The 21,944-nt window shown below is 40.1% G+C and overlaps 1 protein-coding gene across 3 annotated transcripts in view; it reads left to right on the forward strand.

The window, feature by feature from the left end:
- ABHD2 (abhydrolase domain containing 2, acylglycerol lipase) overlaps positions 1–21,180 on the forward strand; it is a 203,139-nt gene extending 181,959 nt beyond the window's left edge. For all 3 annotated transcript variants that reach the window (XM_083371367.1, XM_083371365.1, XM_083371366.1), the window contains exons 4-11: positions 3,115–3,290; positions 5,525–5,692; positions 7,568–7,751; positions 9,084–9,176; positions 11,039–11,149; positions 12,776–12,845; positions 14,045–14,129; positions 15,394–21,180. In XM_083371367.1, the coding sequence (XP_083227493.1) occupies positions 3,115–3,290; positions 5,525–5,692; positions 7,568–7,751; positions 9,084–9,176; positions 11,039–11,149; positions 12,776–12,845; positions 14,045–14,129; positions 15,394–15,587 (1,081 nt within the window). In that variant the 3' untranslated portion in view covers positions 15,588–21,180. The remainder of the gene's footprint in view (positions 1–3,114; positions 3,291–5,524; positions 5,693–7,567; positions 7,752–9,083; positions 9,177–11,038; positions 11,150–12,775; positions 12,846–14,044; positions 14,130–15,393) is intronic.
- The last annotated feature ends 764 nt before the right edge of the window (positions 21,181–21,944 follow it).

Here is a 21,944-nt window from a genome sequence, read left to right on the forward strand (position 1 = left end):
AACAGGATAGAATTACAATCCTAGTGATCCTGCTGCCTTAACTTCATTGCAGTCAAAGATTCCATGACATCACAAATTCCTTGGCTAAGTGGCCGGCTTTTTTTTCTTCTTCTTTTTGTTCCTGGTGTCCTCTGCTCTTTCATTCCTTTTTGTATTTATGCCACTCTATTACCCACTGAGCATTTCTATATTCCAACTCTTTCAACTTTTATTCCCCTTTCATACATTTTACTAAAGTTTACCCTAATGTAAAACAGAAACGAAAGAAAGTTAAAAAAAAAAAAGAGGTGCCGAAAGAGTGATTTCTGATTTTTTTTTAATGCAAAAGAAAATAAAAACAAAAAAAGTTACAATCAACCCTTTTCTTCCTATTTGTATGACAGTGTTTCAAGCCATTTCTATAACAATGTTTCGGGCCATTTCTGTAACAAGTGTTTATTTCAGCTTTTTCCTCCCGATAATGAGGATGCTAATTACTTTACAAGCTGCATTCAGGTTCCTGAGCAGTGCTGACTAGCTGTTCCCTGTTTAAATATTTGACAGAACATTATACTGCGTGAAGTGCTCTGCCTTTGCAGCAAGGCCAGGGAAGTTCCCCCGCACGACTGCCCTGCCCCATAAATTCGATCCAATGTGGAGCACTTTTTGTGGATGGCAAAAGCAACATCTTATCGTTGTGACTCAGGGCCCATCTGTTTTGTATACATGTGCCACCGTCCCCAACCCACGTACCGAAAAGATGGAATAATGCTACCTCCATCATTTATCCCTTTTGCAGATGCCCCTGTTTTCAATCTTCTGGTAAAACTGTATGGTGTGTGTGTGTGTGTGTGTGTGTGTGTGTGCATGTATGTGTGTACGTTCCCGCCACCTGCAAAATTTGTAATCCTTTCAGTGAGATGCACCAATCCAGCACCCGTGTGCTTCAGGTTCCCCGGAAACCCTTGCATTGCTCTAAGGCAGGGATAGGCAACCTCGGCTCTTTTATGACTGATGGACTTCAACTCCCAGAATTCCTGAGTCAGCTGTTTTAGGAATTCTGGGAGTTGAAGTCCATGAGTCATAAAAGAGCCGAGGTTGCCTACCCCTGCTCTAAGGAGAACTTAATATGATATTTAAGAGGTTATATGCTTTGGATAACCTTTTCTCCCTGGGCCAAGAAATTAGTCCTGGAAATATTGTACTATTGCTTGGTCAGTTGACTGATTGGTCCTGTGCAAATTGGCATGTCTATTTATTCAATTTTCAGCCTTAAAATTAGCAAGAAATTCCAAAAGGCCAAGGCCTATGGCAGTTTTCATACATTTCCCCTCCGTCTGTAGCCTACGGTGAGTTCCCCGTGTTCTGAGTGCTTGAGTCTGTGTAACTCCAAATATCACAGAATGCCTAAAGGAGTCTTCCCTTTCCACTCGTGGAAACTTTTCAACATCTCAGTACTGCAGTAAGGGTGGAAACATTTTAAAACATGTTCTACAGATAGAATGGGAATGTGGATGTGGTATCTCCATCTCCTTACTTATCAATATCCCAGAGGCTTTTGATTGAGCTCTGTAAGAGGCAAAACGTTAGACTAAAATGGCTCCTGGCTTGGTCAATGGGGCCATTCGTATGTATGTCTTAATAATTAGCCTCTAAAAGAATGCTAATCCTGTTTTTTGATAGTTTGGAAATGCTAGCCAGGTCTTTTTCTGGCAAGATGGCCTTGTTGAAAGCGATATCCCTCCATTTTTAACCTCTTCATTTCCTCTTCTTTATCATTTCCCCTTTAGTATATCTGGAACCATAATTTTAAGATAAAGGGCCATCTGTTTTAGCCCCAATTATGGCACTTTCTCTATGAGTCTAATGTTGTTTGCTCTCTTAAAAGATGCTGCTTTTGGAAGTGCTTTTTCAAAGGTCACTAAATCATACCCAGTCCTCAGATTTGCCATCTGTTGCCCTTTGGCTCTTAACTGTGACCTCTGCTATTTATTTGAGCCATCTAGATTGTACATTAACTTAGGTAAACATTTGTGTCCACGATGGCTTGCTAAAAAAAAAAAGGTCTATCTTTATTTATATTGCTTGCCTAGAGGTTAACAATTGTGTCCAAAGTGGCCTGCTAGTAAATTAAAGATCTATCTTTATTTGTTTATGTTGCTTTTACAGAGGTAACCATTTGTGTCCGAGGCAGCCTGCTAATTTGTTTGTTTGTTTATATTGCTTTTATAAATAATGTCTGAATTATTACAATGATATCTTGTACTTTGGTTTTTCCTTTCTCCCCCCCCCACTATTTTTTCATTATTTTTTTTAAAAAAGCACTTTTTTTATGTATGGGGTTTCTCCCGCCACCTTGCTTTGAAAATGTAAGTATTTGCACTATAATTAAAGATGTGTCTTAAGGCAAAAGCACATGTTTGTATTTGTTTCAATGCATGCATTACATAGATTACTGCAATGCTCTCTACATGGGGCTGCCCTTAAAGACCACCCGGAGGCTTCAGCTGGTGCAGAGTGCGGCTGCACGGGTAGTGATGGGAGCACCCCGATACTCTCATATTACACCCTTCCTGCGTGAGGTGCATTGGTTACCGGTTGCCCTCCGGGTGAGATTTAAGGTGCTGGTACTTACCTTTAAAGCCCTACATGGCTTAGGCCCGGGATACCTGCAGGACCATCTGCTGCCGGGAACGAATTCCCATCGCCCAGTACGCTCACACAGAGAAGGCCTCCTCAGGGTACCGTCGGCTAGACAATGTCGGCTTGCGACCCCCAGGGGGAGGGCCTTCTGTGGGAGCGCCAGCCCTGTGGAACCAGCTCCCCCATGATCTTCGGATGGCCCAAGATCTCCGGTCCTTTCGCCGCGGCCTCAAAACATTCCTTTTCCACCAGGCTGACCTGGACTGATTTTAATTATGTTTTTAATTTTTTTAACTCTTAATTTTTAATTTATTTTAATTTTAATTTGAATTTATTGTACAGAGAGGCCTTTAATTTTAATTTTATCTTAACTTCTGTATTTATTGTATGTTATTGTTGTTAGCCGCCCTGAGTCCTTCGGGAGATAGGGCGGCATATTTAAGTCCCAATAATAAAATAAATAAATAAATGCATGTCCGTTTTTCTCTTTAGGTACATTCCACCTTTGATCTGGGGAAAGAGTGGGCACATTCAGACTGCCCTTTACGGGAAGATGGGGAGAGTAAGTTCGCCACATCCCTACGGGCTTCGCAAGTACCTCACCATGTCAGACGGTGCCACAGCCACTTTTGACCTCTTTGAACCGCTAGCTGAAAACAGCAGCAAAGGTTAGCCTGTGCCTATATCTATTATTTCTTGACCCGGATGGACGGGGATTGACGGACGTTTTGAGTAAATATTTGCGGGGGGGAAAAACACCAGCTGCAACTGTTTACTCCCACAGAGAGACTGGAGATTTATTGGGCCGGTAATTCTGGTCTGGAGCCTCAGCTTTTGGTTTGGTGGCCTGACCTTTGAACCTCTGGCCCAAGAGCTGCCTATGTGGTGTGTAGAAATAGAGATTATTTTTATAGCCCTCAGATAAGAGGCATTGCTTCATGGCTGTTGAGTTCTTTTTTTAGGGGCAGAATTTCAAATGTTATTCCTGTTACTCATAAAGATCACTCCTGCGGGATAGGTGGCTGTGTCCAGATAGTCCTCGCCTCACCACACAGTTCGTTTAGTGAGCCTTCCGAGTTAGAATGGCCCTGAAAAAAAGTTACGGCCACTTGTCACAGTTTATTTATTTATTTATTACATTTTTATACCGCCCTTCTCCCGAAGGACTCAGGGCGGTGGACAGGGCAATAAATACAAGAACAGGATACAAAAATTAAAAGCGAATTAAATAAATGCCCAAGGTTAAAACAGTAGTTAAGATATATTAAAACCCCAACCCTAACCCATCAGACCAGGATGCAACCTTTGCAGCACCTCTGTAGTCAGGTGATCAAAATCCAGACGCTTGGCAACCGGTTCATATTTTATGACCGTTGCTGTATGCCGGAGTCAGGTGATCCCCTTTTGCGACCTTCTGACAAGCAGAGTCAATGGGTGAGCTGGTTTCACTCAACAACTGGGCTAGTAACTTATCAACTTGCAGTGATTCACTTAACAACCGTGGCGAGAAAGGTCATAAGAGAGGGCAAAACTCACCTGGCTTAACAACAGAAATTTTGGGCTGAGTGGTGGTCGTGAGTTGAGGACTGACTGTCAATCAATCAATCATGCTTGGGATTAAGGTCTGTTAAATAGACTGGAAAGACTGGGATCTTCTCTCCTCTCCTCCCCCTCCCCAGGGGTGAGGATCTTAATTAAATCTGAAACCTGTTTTGTTTGCTTGAGAGAATTCACCGTAATCTCATACTTGAAGTTGTCCATTGGAAGGGAAAACACGCCATTGGGCTTGAAGTATCCAGGTGTATTGGAAACTTCTACCAAATGTCTAAAATATTGTCCTCTCCAGGGTATTCCTTTTGCCGAAATAGCATGTGGCTAGTTATTGTTTGCCACTGCAACAGAACCTTGGAACAGCAAGAGACTTGCAAAAGTAACACACTGCTCTTAGCTATAGCTTAATTATTGCTTTGAAAGTATTATTTCATCTTCCCCCAAAGGATACCTCACTTTCCATTTGTCACACAGGCGTGAAAAATACAGACCAAAAACAAATCCCTTCTCATCTCGTCTTCTCTCTCCTTCTCCTAAAGAATATTCTTGAGAAGGGAAAACGTCATGAGGCATAAGTAAAACGAGCATCATTTATAACAGGTTCAGAGCAGCTAAACTTACTGGCAGCTTAGCCCAAGTTGTTTTAAGACGACCACCACCTCCAATTTGAAGCTCCTCAGATGTAGTGGAAGAATTCTCTGCTCACAGAGCCAGTGACTATGACACCTTAAAGTTAGAGTTCACATTTGACAAGCGTCGACTTGGGGAAAACCCGCTTTAAAGCCTTTCTGAGAAAAACAGGATAAACATTCTGGGGCCTGCGTGTGCATGCATGCTTTTTATTTTCCCCTGGTTGCTGCTTGCTTGCAGAAATGAACTGAAAAAAGCCCAGTGAACTTGGCTATAAGATAAATAAAGGGAGGGGATAAAAAAAAAATCCTTTCTGGAATTTTAACAGCTAGTCACATTTAGAGAAACTGTCTTTGTCAGCCACTGCTAATTGGAGAAATTGTTTTTAGTGACGCAGTAACTTGTCAAAATAAATTCTGGGCCATTTTAAAGAGCTTGGGTAAACAAACTGAAGTTGCGTAAAGGATGTCATGTTTCCTCTCTCTGTGTTTTACTGTAACATAATAAATTACCACATTCTGAGAAAAAGTGTGTGTGTGTGTGTGTGTGTGTGTGAGAGAGAGAGAGAGAGAGAGAGAGAGAGAGAGAGAGAGAAGAAATGTAAAACTGGCTTTGTTCTGAAATTAGTCTCCGTAGACTAAAGTTAGCGAAGGAAATGTCATTTTGCATCTTCCATCTCCAACTTCTTAAACTCTCCCTCTCCAATGTTTTTATTCTCCAGAAGACATCACGATGGTCATCTGCCCTGGAATAGCTAATCACAGTGAGAAGCAGTACATCCGAACCTTTGTTGACTATGCTCAAAAGAAGGGCTACCGATGCGCCGTGTTAAACCACCTCGGGGCCCTTCCAAATATTGAGCTGACTTCACCACGCATGTTCACTTATGGTAAATATTTGCTCACTCTTCCGTCTTCTCCTGTCGGCGTTAGTTCCTTGCAGGCCTCTGTTCCTAGTGTCCAAGGTACGGGTGGGTCTAATTTGATCCATAAACTTTTCCAGTGGCTCAGCTCACACTTTTACAGTAAGCCCTAATGAGCTTTGCTTGGTTTGGTCTGACCACGTGACTCCAACCAGGATTGTGGTCTGTTAGAAAACATAAGTATATGTTGTTAAATCGTTCTTAAGGAGCAAAATATGGCAGAAGGTTAATTCAATGAAATGAAGACTTTTTCCAACATGTGCATGTTTCTCTATGCATGAAGAGCGAGCTGTTTTCTCCTAGGAATAGACATGCATCAGTTCCTTTAGCTTGACTCAGGTTACAGTGCCAGAAAACAGAGTGAGACATAGCTTACTATAGGACTTTTGGAGAGTAGCACAAGCTGATACTTCTTAAAACCCAAAGGATAGGAGTTAGCACCAAAGGAAGAATTTGTTTTTCCATTGAAATCTTGTTGGTTCCTGCCATTCCTTGTATCCTGTTGTTTATGATGAGTATTTCAAATCTCTAGTGTAAAGCCTTTGGCATCACTTTTTAAAGAAAATAATTATAGTCTGTAGCCTCAGGAGATTACTCTGGAGTGTTACTGAGCAATCAAAATGTTACTGTAATGCTCTGCCCTATCTTCTATTTCTCTTATGCTTTATTTACCTATACTCTGTTTTGACGCTTGAAAACAAAATCCTGGTAGAAAGGAATTTGCCTGTTACGCATGTGAATAGATAGCAGCTTGATTCCAGTCCTAAAACATTGTACATATAACTTTCCAAAAGTTCACACCTTTAAGCTTGAGGATCCTGTTGTTCTCCAGATGCTAATGAACTTTGGCGTCAAGGAGCTGAAGCCAGTATGGTCAATGCTAAGGAATGTTGGGCCTTGGCCACATCTTGGGTTTCCCACCATACATATTGATCAGATGTATCAATATCGCTCCTGATGCATTCAGGAACCCTTGTAATTAATACTGATGTGGGAAACAAAAGTTGTAGGCAGACACTAGGTTCTTGCACTACAAATAAGAAGAATTAAGTCCTCTCCACAAGAACTGAGTTGGAGAATGACATTGTATGGACCATATTTAGTTGTAGTTCTTGGCTACGAAGGTGAACAGAGACATTTTGAATAACCCTCTTTGCACAGTTTTTCCATATTGGGTCAATTCGGTCTAGTATAACGAAGAAAAAGGCTAGGGGTGATACGATAGCACTCTTCCAATATTTGAGGGGCTGTCACAGAAAAGAGAGGGTCAACCTATTGTCCAGAGCACTTGAAGGCAGGACAGGAAATAATGGATGGATTCATGCCAAATAGAGATCCAATTGAAGAGAAATTTCCTGACAGTGAGAACAATTAATCAATGACTGGCTTGCCTCCCAAAGTTGTGGTACTCTTATCACTGGAGGTTTTTAAAAAAGAGACTGGACAGCCTTTGTCTAGAATTGTATAACTATTTGAGAAAGGGTTGGACTAGAAGACCTCCAAGGTCCCTCCCAACTCTTATTCTGTAATCAGCAGGTAGAACCCTATACTGCAATGAGAAGCCCTTAAGAATAGAATACTATCGTTATTCATATTATCTGGCTGTCACTACATCTTATTTTCCCCCTTTTCCTGTTTTATGGTTAAGTTAAAATGTTCCATCATTTCTTAGCTATGATTAGATTATTTTTTAAAGTATAAGAAGTCTTGGAGAAATGTGGGAAACTACAGCCCAGTTTGCAGTGTAAGCCAGGGGTCTCCAACCTTGGCAACTTTCAGACTTGTGGACTTCAATTCCCAGAAATTTCCAGCCATCATGTCTTTGTTTTCACTGTTTCATAGGTTGTACCTGGGAATTTGCCGCTATGGTGACCTACATCAAGAAGACATATCCTCAGTCCAGCCTTGTTGTTGTTGGCTTTAGCCTGGGTGGAAATATAGTGTGCAAATATCTCGGCGAGTCCCACGTTAACCAGGACCGGGTGCTCTGTTGTGTCAGTGTGTGTCAGGGGTATAGCGCATTGAGGTGAGTTGACTTCTGAACAGGAGGAAAGTATGGTTGCTACTGTGTTTCCCTGAAAATAAGACTGGGTCTTATATTATTTTTGGCTCCAAAAGACTCACTAGGACTTATTTTTCAGGGGAAATACGGTCTTATTTTGGGGGAAATATGGTACTAAATGCATCTCTCTGACAATCTTAACTAGGGCTTATTTTGGGGATGGGGTTTATATTACGAGCATCCTGAAAAATCGTGCTAGGGTTGTATTTTCCGATTGGGTCTTATTTTTGGGAAAACACGGTAGGTACTTTTGCTGAGGGCAGAGGAAGTAAACCATTTCTACATTTCTTGTAATCCACTGCCTCTTTCTAGTCCTTTTGCAAGATTCTGTCCTTTCGGAAATTATGACAGTAGGAGGCAACCTTCAGTAGTAATCCAAAATCTATTTTAAAAATGCAATAAAACAAAGACTGCCACCAATTCCTCCAGAAGCCCCTCTCTCTTCCTCTGGGGCCTGCCGACAGCCTCATCCAGTTCCTTCGCTCCATAAGCCCTGGGACCTCTCTTCCTCTGCCTCCTTCAGAAACAGCCCTGATTTGCAATAGAATCCGTCGCTGAGCCAGCAGTCCGATCTTGCTGCCGGCAGAACAATTTCAAACTGTGCCAACGACTTTTAAGGGTCTCACCAACCATTCCGAAACAGCTAGAAAAACAACATGCCAGCAAAGATTGTCGGTCATATGTCACCTTAATTCCACCACGTTGCTCGAACACATTAAAACCTTCCTGATCGTGTGGACTGTATCCCTTCTATCCCTTCCCAAACCTTTCACCTTCCAAGAGCCAGTGCAGCCACAGCCGATCCATGCGCCGTCATCTTAGATGGGTGGACTTCAACGCCCAGAATTCCCCAGCCAGCCCCAAGGCTGGGAGTTGAAGTCCATTCACCTTGAGAAACATTTCCCTAGTTGTTAAAAAGAACACTGCGTTGTTCACTAGGGCCTGGTTTTGCCCCAAACCAGAAGTGCCAGTTTTTAGCAAAACGGTGCCGAAACTCGGTCACATGATTGCAGGATGCTGCAAAAGGCCATCAATGCAGCCAGGCCGCTGAGGTACAGTCGCATGATGGTGGGTGGGGGGACAGCCATCACTTCAGAATCAGGTCGTACCTCCCCTTTTTCAGATAACTCGTAACTTCAAACGGTCGCTAAGCAATCAAGTCGTAAGTCGAGGACTATCTGTATTGCTAGCCCCTAGGAAAAGATTTAAAGGAGTGATGTTGCAAGCTAGCGTCTTGTCACCAATAATTTTCATTAACTGGTTTTATTTCTTTATTTTCCTCTCTACCATTGTTAGGGCACAGGAAACCTTCATGCAGTGGGATCAGTGCCGGAGATTTTACAATTTCCTCATGGCGGACAACCTGAAAAAAATCATCTTGTCTCACAGGTGCAAAAATATATCTGTTTTGCTCTGAACGAGTCTCAACTTACTACATGCCGTGTTGGGTGGATTGCAATTTTTACCACTCCAAGCTAGTTAGTTTTATCCAGGTTGGATAGAATATTTACTTGATTCATCTGGATGAAAACTAGGGTATTTAGCTTAAGAGATGGTCTATTATGACCGGAGACTGGAAAATAGAATATATGTATGTATGTATTTATGTGTGTGTGTGTGTGTGTGTGTGTGTGTGTACACACATACATACACATACATACAGAAGCATATTTTTAGATCAGCAACTGTATGAAATACTAATAATTGTAATTGCTGTCGTGTTTCCTCCTCAAGGCTTTCATGGCAAGGAGCATTGGAGAAGGAAAATCTTTAGGGCGTTAAGAGTCTTATGTTTTACAGGGTACTGAATCTCCTTAATTTGTCCCAGATATCCATACATTTTGACAACTGCAGATATTTTAATCTTCCTCTTTTAAAAGAGTCCCCAGTACAAGCAATCCTCTGCAGATCTGAAGGATATCTTGTTAATCTGCCAAAAACATTTTGTCTCCATAATAGATCTTTTGTGCTGTAGTGCAACCCCCAAGCCAAATTTCCCCAAATGTTTTGTACTCTACAAGTACAGAGAACAAAGCTCACACATATGGCCCACAGTTTTCCTTTTGTTCCCAGCTCTTTATTTCCTTCACAGTTAGGATCGCTAATGGTCTCAACTGTCTAATGTATCAAGCCGGATTTCTCTGCTGAACAACATATGTTGAAGTAACCATTCCAAGTGAATTATTTGATTGATCAGCACTGTCATCTCTCTGTAATTGTGTGGTAATTGATCACGGAGAAGCACGCTAATGCTACCTGTAACTCTAGCCTGATGCCTTGTTATTTGTATTACAACATGTTGTCTGCAAAATGTCTATGACCCATTGTTGCCTGTGAAAAAAATTAACACATTTTAAATAAGCTCTGCCTAGTTCAACAAAACGTACCTTTTTTTGGAAAGGCCTCCTCAACTACGTTCATTTTTCTGTATCTCAAAATTTACCAGACAACATTCAGTTATTTTGGTTTATAGATTTGATTTTGTTAAATGCATGTAATTCAGCCAAAGCTAGAAGAATGAAGAATTTCTTTTTTTTTTACAGTTTTGAAATTTCATTTTTATTCTTACTGCTACTCAGTAAACTTGAGGGATACATGTGGAGGGGTTTTTTGGTCAGGTAAATATGATTATCTTTAGAGGAATACTATGAAGAAACCCATCTTAAAATGTCTGCCTAGAAATCTTAACAGTTGAACGGCAGTTTCGACTAGAGTCTTTCTGACCTGAGATCAGTTTTATAAACTACATTTCTGATTCCTTCTTCTAGCTTTGGCTGAATTACATTCTTCTCTTTGTAATACTAACGAGCATACTGGTATCGAATTTCATGTCGGTTTTCCAAAGGGCAGAATTTGAGTGTGACATAAAATGGACATGTCACACTACAATAAACGTGAAGATTTGTATCTATATAGGAGCCCTGGTGACACAGTGGTTAGAATGCAACATTGCAAACTAACTCTGCCCACAGCCTGGAGTGCTATCCTGACGGGGCCTAAGGTTGACTCAGCTTTCCATCCTTCCGAGGTCGGTAAAATGAGGACCCTGATTTTGGGGGACAACAGGCTGACATTGTAAACCACCCAGAGACTGCTGTAAAGCACTGTGGAGTGGCATATAAGTGCTATTGCTATTGCTATCTATAAAGCCATTTTTCAGATAATCATGAGATCAAGAGTTAGCCAATATTGCTATCACTATGATGCCTATATGATGGGCATAACAATAGCTCTTTTTCTGCATATTTTAGACAAGCCTTGTTTACTGATACTACGAGAAAGGCACATAGTTTAGTGGAAACAGATCTAAGCAGACTTCACATGGCAACCTCTCTTATGCAGATTGATGACAGCATTATGAGGTACACAAGAAAGTATTGCTAACTTTTCTACATAAATGTTTTAGCGTTATCTTGATTTCTGGAAATGAAATTTCTGGTTAATATAACTGTTCCTTAATTTCGGCCACCATTCATTGGGGGGTTCATTAGAAGTTGCACCCGCTGTAGGGTTATTTTTTTTTAACTATAACTCAGTATGCTGTAAATAGCAGTAATATATGTAAGTGAAGTTACAGGGCTGAGCGGAATCATTAAGCTGTAAAGTTAAGATTCTTCTACATTTCTGTAAATGTAGGATTTTGCTAGAAAAATGTACTATGTGTTAATTCAGGATTTATTCACTTTTGCATATATTTTCTGATGCTTTTAAACATCTGCTTGGTGTACAGTTTTACTAAAGGCCAAGCATGTAACTATTTTGAAAGCACCCCTACATTCAAAGTTTACTTTATCCATGGGTGCTATAATATAGTAAGGCAAGCATTCAAAGATGAGTTGCTTATGAGTCATGCAGAACAAAATGCCATCATTATGATAGAACCTCATTAATCATTTAGGCAACAGACTTCTTCTTTAATTGCCGATGAAAAAAAACCCCTGGCTTTAAGGAATTCTGTTCAGTTAGAAGATGGTCCACTTGAGTCTTATCTTTTATAATCTTGAAGCAGATTTATTCAGCAACAAGGCAGAAATTTATATCATCTTAGGAGGAACTGGCATTCTAATCAGAATTAAATTTATCTAGGCATAGTTGATTCAACAGAAAAAATATTTAATGTATTATCTGTCTATCCCTTCAAATTGGTTCTTGACTACTAGAGACTGCCTGGACAGGTTCTTACAGTTTTCTTGGAAAAGTTTTCAGAAGTGGTTTGCCTGAACTTGCTGAGGACTTTCTAGAGCAGGGGTCCTCAACCTTGACAACTTTAAGACCTGTGGACTTCCATTCCCAGAATTCTGCAGCCAGCATGGCTAGCTGAGGAATTCTGGGAGTTCAAGTCCACAAGTCTTAAAGTTGCCAAGGTTGGGGACCCGTGCTCTAGAGAGTGACTGGCTCATATTCCTTGAGATGATTTGTGCCTAAGAACTCATGGTTCCCCCTGGCAGAAATGGCAAAGATCTCGGCTTATTTGAAAGATCACTCGCAAGAACGCTATATTATGGAGTGGAAAAAATGGATTGAATATATCCAGAAGAAATATGGGACTAAAAAGTTTCATTTAGCATTTGAATAAATCTTCCTTTCTTTTTTTTCTTTTTCTTTCTTTTTATATGTAATATTAATATTGTTTGTAGTTATCTTATATGAGCTAGAGAGCGATAGATTTAAGAGTTTATTGTTGTTAGCATAGGGATGTTTATGATTGTTTTCTGTTTTTATACCTTATACTTAGCTCTGGGAAGTCGGAGGGGGGGAGAGGGGGGAGGGGTAGGGAGGGATAGGTAGGGGAGGGGGAGGGGGGGATTGTTAAAGATAAAATGTATTTTAAAACTTTTCAATAAAAAAAAAAGAACTCATGGTTCCCCCCGCCCCACCCCGTGTTTAACCACACATAGACCCACAAACTTACTTTCCCATCGTTAGCGATTCAATTATAATTCACCAAATCTTTCTCACGCTTCCGTTTTCTTTTTCCTTGGTCTTAGAAAATTTCATGGTTACGGCTCCTTAAGAGAATATTATGAACAGGAGAGTTGTCTGCATTACTTGCACAGGGTGAGTTATCGTAATATTTACTGAACTTTGGTTGTTTTGATTCTGTGGTTTAAAATGACCCCCCCCCCCAAAAAAAAAATAGGGGCGAGAAGGCATTTAAACTTGGGATAGAAGACGGGAGTCCAGCTCAGTGCGTTTAAGAAAAGATGTCGGGGTATATTTGGCTGAGGGTATAATGCAGGTGCTCAAATAATTCTGGGAAAGGATTTTATAGGGTCACCTAAAAAAGGTATATGTTTCTTGGGAAGTATACAGTGACACGCTTTATGGTAGCGTAAGGTAATGAAAATAGAAAACAATCACGAAATGTTGGAACTGGAAATAACTTTGATTAGATTTATTTCTCAAACTTTTGAATGATTCATATGAGATTGCTCAGCACAAATTCCTAACTATTTTCTGTGACCCTCATGCTGGTATACTAGGAAGTATTTGCCCCTGGAAAACATTCAATACCATCTTTGCAAATTCTGTAATCATTTTAATAGTCTTGCAGTTTATTCGCATCAGGTAAGACCACAAATTGGCTTTTTTCCTGTGTTCTTCCCCGATCCCTTCCCAAGGGGGAAAAAAAATATCTTGCGCATCACGAGGGCATATTTGTGAATTAGTTTGGATATAATTTTGGATATAGGCCCAACTTAGTTGAATACCGTTATAGTCTATGCCTAAAAGCTCTTCTTTTGACAATTCAGGGGATGTTTGTAATGTTCTTCTAATGTTTATTATGCTGTCAGCCACCAAAGTCATTCGAAACGAGATGGGCGGGAAATAAATTCAATAGATAAACAAATTCCATTTAAATGAACAGCAGAAGCGACTCAGAATTGTATTCTTTCCACTTCAGAAAATTCCACCATCGATCACACATATGGTAGAAATCATCTCCTGATGTCTTTAGATAATCTCAAAGATGACTTTAGTATAACAACGATGGTCCAAGCGTCCTTCCTGAAGCAGTAACTAAAACATTGGGACAAATACAGGCCGAATCGTATTCTTAATCCCTGACTTAGCTTTCAAAAATATATATCTATCCTCGTTCTCTTAAGTCAACTCTGTTAACAGGACATGAGTTTCTGCGTGTTCAGTTCTCCCTAAGATGTGGCACTCCCATTAGGACGCTTTGAGTAGCGCACATGTTTTTGAATGAAGTAAATCAGTCAGAACCCACATCTTGGTTTTTTTTCTCTCTTCAGATCTTCGTTCCCCTCTTGCTAGTTAATGCTGCTGATGACCCCTTGGTGCATGATAGCCTCTTATCCATCCCAAGAGCCCTCTCAGGTAAGGCCCGGCCTTGGCTCGAACTTTTCTCTCCAACCCTACTACCGCGTAGAATATAGCCCAATGAGTCCAGATATGCTCAATATTCTCCCTCTTTCGGTGTTGTAATGTTATCTAATGCCCCACAGAATACAGTCAGTCCTCAACTTACAACCACGATTGAGCCCCAGAATTTCTGTTGCTAAGCAAGACAGTTGTTAAGTGAGTTTTGCCCCCTGTTTACGACCTTTCTTGCCCCAGTTGTTATGTGAATCCCTGCAGGTATTAAGTTAGTAACATGTTTGTAAAGTAAACCTGGCTTCCCCATTGATTTTATCCGTGATAAGATAAGATAAGATGATAAGATAAGCTTTATTGTCCTTTTTTACTGTGGGCACAACGACACACATCAAAAATGAAATTTAGTTGCCCGCTCTCAAAGTGAAACACGTACATGACACACACCTAAAACTTACTATATACAACATATATATAGACCTACACCCCTACATATACATAACATATGAATATTAATCACTGTCCGTCGTGAGTATGTAACGGAAGGAGGAAGCTTAAGAGTTCACAAGGTTTATACTGTGTATGGAACGAATCTGGATGTTCTGCTTCGGTTGCAAAAGGGGATCATGTGACCCCGGGGCACCGCAACCGTCATTAACATGAGCCCTTTGGTCAAGCATTTGAATTTTGATCATGGGACCACAGGATGCTGCGACAGTCCTCAGTGGGAAAAGCGGTCCTAAGTCACTATATTTGCAGGGCCGTTGTACCTTCAAGCGGTCAGTAAACGAAAGATTGTAAGTCAAGGGTCCTTGGGTCACATGGAAGCAGGCTGTGACTTCTTTTCACAGCTTTGGCCAAAAGGGAGGCGTGGGACAAAACGTCTATGAGGTTTTTTTTTTCCACATTTCACAATTTAATTTTATGGAACCCCATCCTGCTTTGCAGCGTAGAAAAGAGTTTATGGCCTAAAGCCCAATATGTGGGGAGGGTAGACATATCAGTGGGAGATAACCAAAAGTGGATTTGATTCCTATAATTTGCTGGCTTTCATTTTGACTGAAGCAGGTGGGGTGTTTTGGTTTTTTTTTTTTGGTTTTGTTTTTAAAATCAGGATATAATGACTGCTGTTTGGTACCATTTGTGGCTGCCTCTTAGCTATAGGTCACCGCGAAGAAAACCGCAAAAATTTGGAAAACGTACTTGGGCAAAGCCCCAGAGCGAAGCGAGATTGCATTCTAAACTTCCTTTATTTCCTCTCTTTCAGAAAAACGGGAAAACGTCATGTTCGTTTTGCCCTTGCACGGGGGCCACCTGGGATTCTTTGAAGGCTCCGTCCTTTTTCCTGAACCCCTCACTTGGATGGATAAGCTGGTGGTGCAGTACACAGATGCCATCTGCCAGTGGGAGAAGAATAAATCCAATTGCTCAGATACGGAACAATCGTCCGGCCAAGAATAAACCAATCCCAAAGACTTTTTTTCAGGTTGTTTCCGACTAAGTTTCCATCTTCTTCTTCTTCTTCTTCTTCTTCTTCCTCGCTGCTTTTTTTTCCAGGCCAGGCCTGATCCATCTTCAGTGTAGGCATTCGACCTCAGTGTTTCAGGCCAAATAGGGCTACGACACGAAGGTGTCGCCGTTTTGAACAGTTTGGGAGCAGGCTTGCAGCTTACTCAGCGCAGAGAGGAAACCCGCCCGGTCCCCTGAGGTCTGCTGCCTGTAGCTTTCCATAAGGTTTTGAAAACTAGCGAATCACCTGGACATCTTGGAGAGCGGCAAGATGTTCCAATGCTTACACTTTTTCACTGTTCAAAGAAAACAAGCAGAGCAACCCCGTCTGGTTGTTTTGCAAAACTTGCCTAGCGTGTTACTAAATGCGAGATAGAAGTGTACTTCCTTTTGTGGTCGTGTTTCACCTTGTTAACCACCGCGGGCCCTGAGGAAAGGGAAATTTTACACATCTGCGAAAGGCACAGATCAAACCATCTCGGCAGGCCAATCAGGGCAGCCGTTTGCAAAGCAGGGGAGAAGGCCGGGGAATTTTGAATTTCCGGAACCTCACCCCTCGAGTGAGGAGGGACTTCGCTCTTTCTTGTGAGGGCGCTTCAGGGTTTTTCGGTGGCTTTGAAAACGTTTGGGAGATCAGCCGGCCCTTAATTCCAGAATTCTGACTTGAGTGCATTCAACCAATCACCCTTTTTTGCTTTTCTCGCCAGGGCTTTCCACCTAGAAAGCTTTGGGACTCAACGGTAGATGCCCTGCTCTGTTACTACTTGATATTGAAACAAGTAGCCTTGTGATCGTTGCCTTTTCTAAATCAAGGCATTATATTTTGACATAAAAGTCGTGAGTGCTCCTAACCCAGGCCTTTTAATACTGTCTGTAAGTGAAAAACCAGTGACCATCAGTCTGTAAGTTATCTGTTCTTTTTTTTCTTTCTTTTTCTTTTTTTCTTTTTTTTTCTTTTTTCTTTTTTGCTTTAGAGAAATTTCATATGCGAAGGATGGAGAAAATTCTTTTCGCCTCCCCAGCATACTAAAGCAGTACAGTAAGATTATGAAAGCCACAGTTGTCTTGGCTTAAAAGAAGTTTTTTTTTTAAATGTACTGTATGCCTTAACTATTAGTGGCTTCTGCAATTCCCCGAGTCCAAAGGTGCTTGTTAAAACTTTTCAGCCCAGTGACATCAAATGAGATTGGCAACTTGGGGCGAGATGCCGTAATGCAGATAAAGTGGAGAAACAGGATTTTTGCTGATGTAGAATAGAGACAGATTTTCGTACTGAGCAAGTTTCCAATCTGAAAGTGAAAAAAAAAAGACACATCTTTATTTGTACACGTACCCATTCATTCATTCTGAAGTCTGGATTACTTAAGACAGTGCAACTTTTGCAATTAGACTAGTTTTCAACTGCAGTTCTGTTTTGAACTGTCGGTTTGGTGTTCCTTCCTTAGGCACATTTCAGTTTACATTTGAACAGTCATTCCCCTGCATTATAATCCCTGTAATCGTTAGCACTTTATTGCTTCTACCTTTTGTTTTGCTGCCTAGACACTTTTAATTATAGCGGGCACTTGTTTTTTTAAACTGTTGGGAAGTCTTTCTTGAAAATAAATGTATGGGGTATCTTCCCAGTTGGTTTTGAGATTCCAAAAAGTGTAACTTATGTTTTTTTAGGATTTATTTTTTGTTTTTAAAAACGGAGCAATAATCGCCAGTAGGAAGAAAGGTGCATTTCTCACATCAGAAGTCAAAGCACTCTTGACCTGTTCAACAAACTCTGTGACTTAAGCAGAGTAAATGAATTCAGATTCTATTTTGTTCTTACATAGGAAGGATCGATCACTCATTAAAAATTCAAGTTTCTTCCCCCTCCCACCTCACGTAGTCTTATTTTGCTTTTTTTGCCATTGCTTTCTATTTTCCTGGAAACCAAATCCAAGATAAGCATATGATTTTAGCTGCAGAACAACATTTTAATAACCTCAAATGCTTATTTCTATTTAAGGAACAACAACAACAGAAAACCCCTAGTTGTTTCAACTGTTTTCTTTGCTGCAATATATAAAATAGGAATGAATGTGACTTATTTTTCTTCAGCTGAACAACGTGTTAAAAAGCAGGCAATAAGAATCTTAACCAGTTCTCATCATTTCTGTCTTCAGGATAATAACTTTATGGTGTTTTATATTTAAAATAAATGTAATAAAACTAACATTTCCTAATCTGGTGATCTCCCGTCAATTCCTAATATCTTTGCCTTAATGGCTGGGAATAATATATTTCGACAACTCTGAAGGAGCAACAGTTGATAAAATTGCTGTGAATTAAAATGATAAGATTCCTTGTAAGTAAAGGCACTTACTAGACTTTCTGCTGAAAGGACTGCAAGGGTAGAGTTTGCCTTTATTTTTCTTTTTATAACCAGTTGGAGATTTTGTGTACAATAAGACAAGGAATTTAATCCTTCCTTGTTTAAACTTTGGAAATGGGGTTGCAAAGTTGTGCAGTCGTATAATGTAGCAATTTCCAATGAGGACTTAAATTCATTTAGAACTACTCAAACCCTTGGAAAATAATTTTTGCTTCCTCCATACTGTAAATGTAATGACTCTTGCATGTCCCAGCTGTTATCAGGAAAATCAGAACTTTTCAGTAAATCAGACGGTCTTTTTAAGTCACAAATTTGATCTTTTCTGCTGCATCAATGAAAAAGAAACCCATAGGTTGTATTAAATTCAATTCTAAGTCCCTCTCCCTCCCCCTGAAAAATTCTGTAAGGAAAAGACTGGAATGATGAGAAATTGACCAACAAAAGATAGTTGCCAATTTGTATACCTTACATGGCACTAAACCTGTTTTTTTTTTATTTTAGTGAAACAGAATATTCCTTGAAAGTTCTTGGAAACAGATCAGGTTTTCCCACCATTTATCTTAAACTCAGTTAAAAGAAAACCTTTTTAAAGAGATTTTTCTTTGCATGTTCGGAATTTGATGGATTATTCCTCTGAAGACTTTTTTTGGGCATGCTGGAGACATGACTGCTCGTACATTTTGTGGTGAGCACATCATACTCCCCTTTTTAATGAAGGCGGTGTTGGGAATTGCATCAGGCCCTCTTGATAAGCCGTTGCAGCCAAACGGTTCATCCTGTGTCACCTTTCTCAGCTGACTAAAAGATAGAAGCCAACTCTTCCTTGGCAACCTCTGTGCTAGAATTCATGTCTTGGCAGCTTTGTCTTTGCATTAAAGATAGCTTCTCTGTGGGTCAAGTGTGCATTTCCCAAATATCTGCTAGTTTACACGCTGTTCCGTAGGTCTACATGTAAAAAAAAAAGGGAATAGCCAACTAACAGACTGCATTTCACCTTCCATTCCTTTTCCATTTCATTCTCCTCCCCCCAAGAACAATTGCTGACATTCGGCCATGTTATCGCTGCCGTCTTTAAAATACGTACTGTAATATTGGTGCATTAAGTCTCTGATAGCTTCACCCGTTAGGTCTTTTTTTTTTTTTTTAAAGCAGGGCTGGAAATTACACCCCTGTCCTCTAGTGATGCCATTGCTGTGCCCCTAGCGGATAGATCAGTGCCAGCGTGTGTCATTCCTGACTGCAGGAACACCACCTATTTCTGATCTAAAGGAATACGTGACCAAGTCACACAGCCACCCAATATTAATCTTAGTAACGTGCTAGTCCCAGATCCCTGCTTGATGTGCCTACATGGGTTAATTTTATTTTATTTTTTTTTTTAAAAAAAGGAAAAATTGTTTTAAAAAGCACAGGTCCCGAACTATCTCACGCATACAGAGACCAAAGCAGGAGACAATTTTGGCTTAGACTGCCCTGTTAGAACGATGTGAGCCCAGTTATTGTTCACTTCTTTTAGATGTGTAGAATGAGAGCTTCCAGTTCCTGGATGAGATTTTTTTTTTTTTATCGTAGGAAAATACCTCAACAAGACAGCTTGACTTTAAATCGGAATGAATGGCCTGGCACTACTAGTGATAATCAAAAAGAAGATGTAAGAGGTCCATATCACATTTCACACACACGCACACGCACACACACATCCGATTCTATTTCTTTCGCATATGTTAACGGGATGGTCTTAATAGCATACCTGGTTGACTTCCTGCAGATTCTCTTAATCGGAGCGAAAGGCAGCTGGGTTGCTGGTTAGAACAACTGGAGAGAGGAGAATTCTTTGCTCGATTTAAAAAGGAAAGGATTCTCGCCCAGCGTTGTGCTGGTGCTCCGGAGCCCTTCGCTTTTGTTCTTTGCAAACCGCCTTTGTGCTATATGTGTTAAGTCTTTTTTTTTTCTTTTCTTTCCTGGAAGTGTCCTTGATGAGATTCATGGTAAAATAAAAATAGAACAACTGGGGAAGAATCTCCTTTGAGAACTATGTGTATTCCATTTTAAATGTTATTTTACTTTTTGCTGGTTTCAGGGCACAAGCATAAATGGGCAGCATTTGGCTAAGCTGGAACCGAGAATTGCCATTCCCCTTCCGTTTTCTCTTTTGTCTACTGGAGGATATGTATTTTTATTTCCTTGATAACAGTGTATTTCCTTTCAGATCCTCAGGCTCTGGGACCACCAAAGTCCCAGCCGCTTTGCTGATTCCAGTCTTAGTGGGACACAACCATTTCTCCCCCTCCCCCCCTCGGAATTCCTGAAATGTGGACAAAAATCTTGTATTTGATGGCGTGGTGTTTATTTTGCTTTTGTTTTGATGTTGTACCCAGTAACATCTGGGTTTGTGCAAACCAATCCTGCCATTATCCAAGAGGTCCAGTTTCACATCTTGAGTAGAAAGCCATAACATTGCCTGGAACAAATGAGAAATTAACCCACTAATTGGTTGTACCCATACTTTTATTTTATCGCCTTCCAAGCTAACGTCATTCCAGCTGTTTAGAATGGGCTGCATTTCACAGCAAAGCCATTTAGGCATTTTGGGAAATCTTTCTCCTGATTTAAAAAAAGCACAATTTTTAAAGATGGGGATTTCTGATTTATTACACTCTTGTTTTCTTTCTTTTCCTCTTGAATGTGTCCTAATAGACCCAAAGCCTCAGGAAGCTAGCTTGTACCTGTGATCTTTTTCATTTGTGTCACTGCAGCTGCCTTATTGGAGTAAGTTGAGCATTTTTTACTTTTTTTTTAAGGCTGTTGGACTTCAATTTTACTTTATTTTATCGGCAATTTTAGATTCCAAGACCAATTTGGGGAACCCTTACTTCCACAATCCCAAATTCCTTTACAAATAAAAAAAAATGCTGCCCTGGGGAATTTGTGTATGTGTGATCCTCACTACCGGTTCGTTGTTGGACCGGCTGTCTGCAGGATGAAGTTTTGCAACTAGCAATGCAATTTTTTTCTAAATCTGCTAATCTTTCTAGTTTAGAAACGTGTGTCCTTGATATATTTCTTTTGGTTTTTGTTCTGTGTGTGATCAATCAAGGCTATTGCAGAACAGTAATTTTGTTATTTGATTCAATGGAATTTCTTTGCTTAGAAAAAAAACAATAAAAGACTTTAACTGAGTTCGCAATGAGGATTGTGTCTCATCATTTCTCTTTACTTGGATAGGAATAAGTGGACTTGGAATTTAGATTTCCTGTATGTCTTATTTTTCCCCAGAGGTCAAACCACCAAAAACAAAGAAATGCAGAATTGTTATTGGGTGGCAGAACCAAATGCATTGGTGCTATTTCAGGTAGAGACACTTAACTGCTGCAAATAATCAGTCTTTGTTAAATATGCATATGGAACAAATTTTAACCTGAAATAGTTTATTGTGTATTGTATCTGAAGTTAGAATACTATAAACCTCTGGTACATGGTAACCAACGGATGCTCCCATTTAATTTAGCTTGCCATTTATAATCGATTGGAAACGTTGCAGTGTAATTCATCTTTTTGTATGTTTCCAGTTTAGGAAGCGTGAAGTGAAATAACATAGTCCAGCACCCATTGCAGATCGTTCCTGTGTCAGATTTTTGATAAAATCAGCCAAGAACTTAAGGTTTTTTTTAATTATTATTAGTGGCTAACATGCTTTTATGCCAGAAAAAGACAATTTTTGTGCTCAATGTAAAAATAAATAATAGGATTAGTAATAATAGGAGTCTAAAAATAGTAGGAAAACTTGAAACTATCATACGTCTGAGAATTTAGGAAATATCAATACACCAGAAGAAAAATAATCAGAAGGGAACAGAATGTGAGACAAAACGAAAAACACAAAAAAAAAACCAAACCCGGGCAAAATTGTATATAACAAAGGTGATTTGAAAAACAGTTTCTCT

Source organism: Vipera ursinii (assembly GCF_947247035.1).
Source record: "Vipera ursinii genome assembly, chromosome: 11".
NCBI lineage: Eukaryota > Metazoa > Chordata > Lepidosauria > Squamata > Viperidae > Vipera > Vipera ursinii.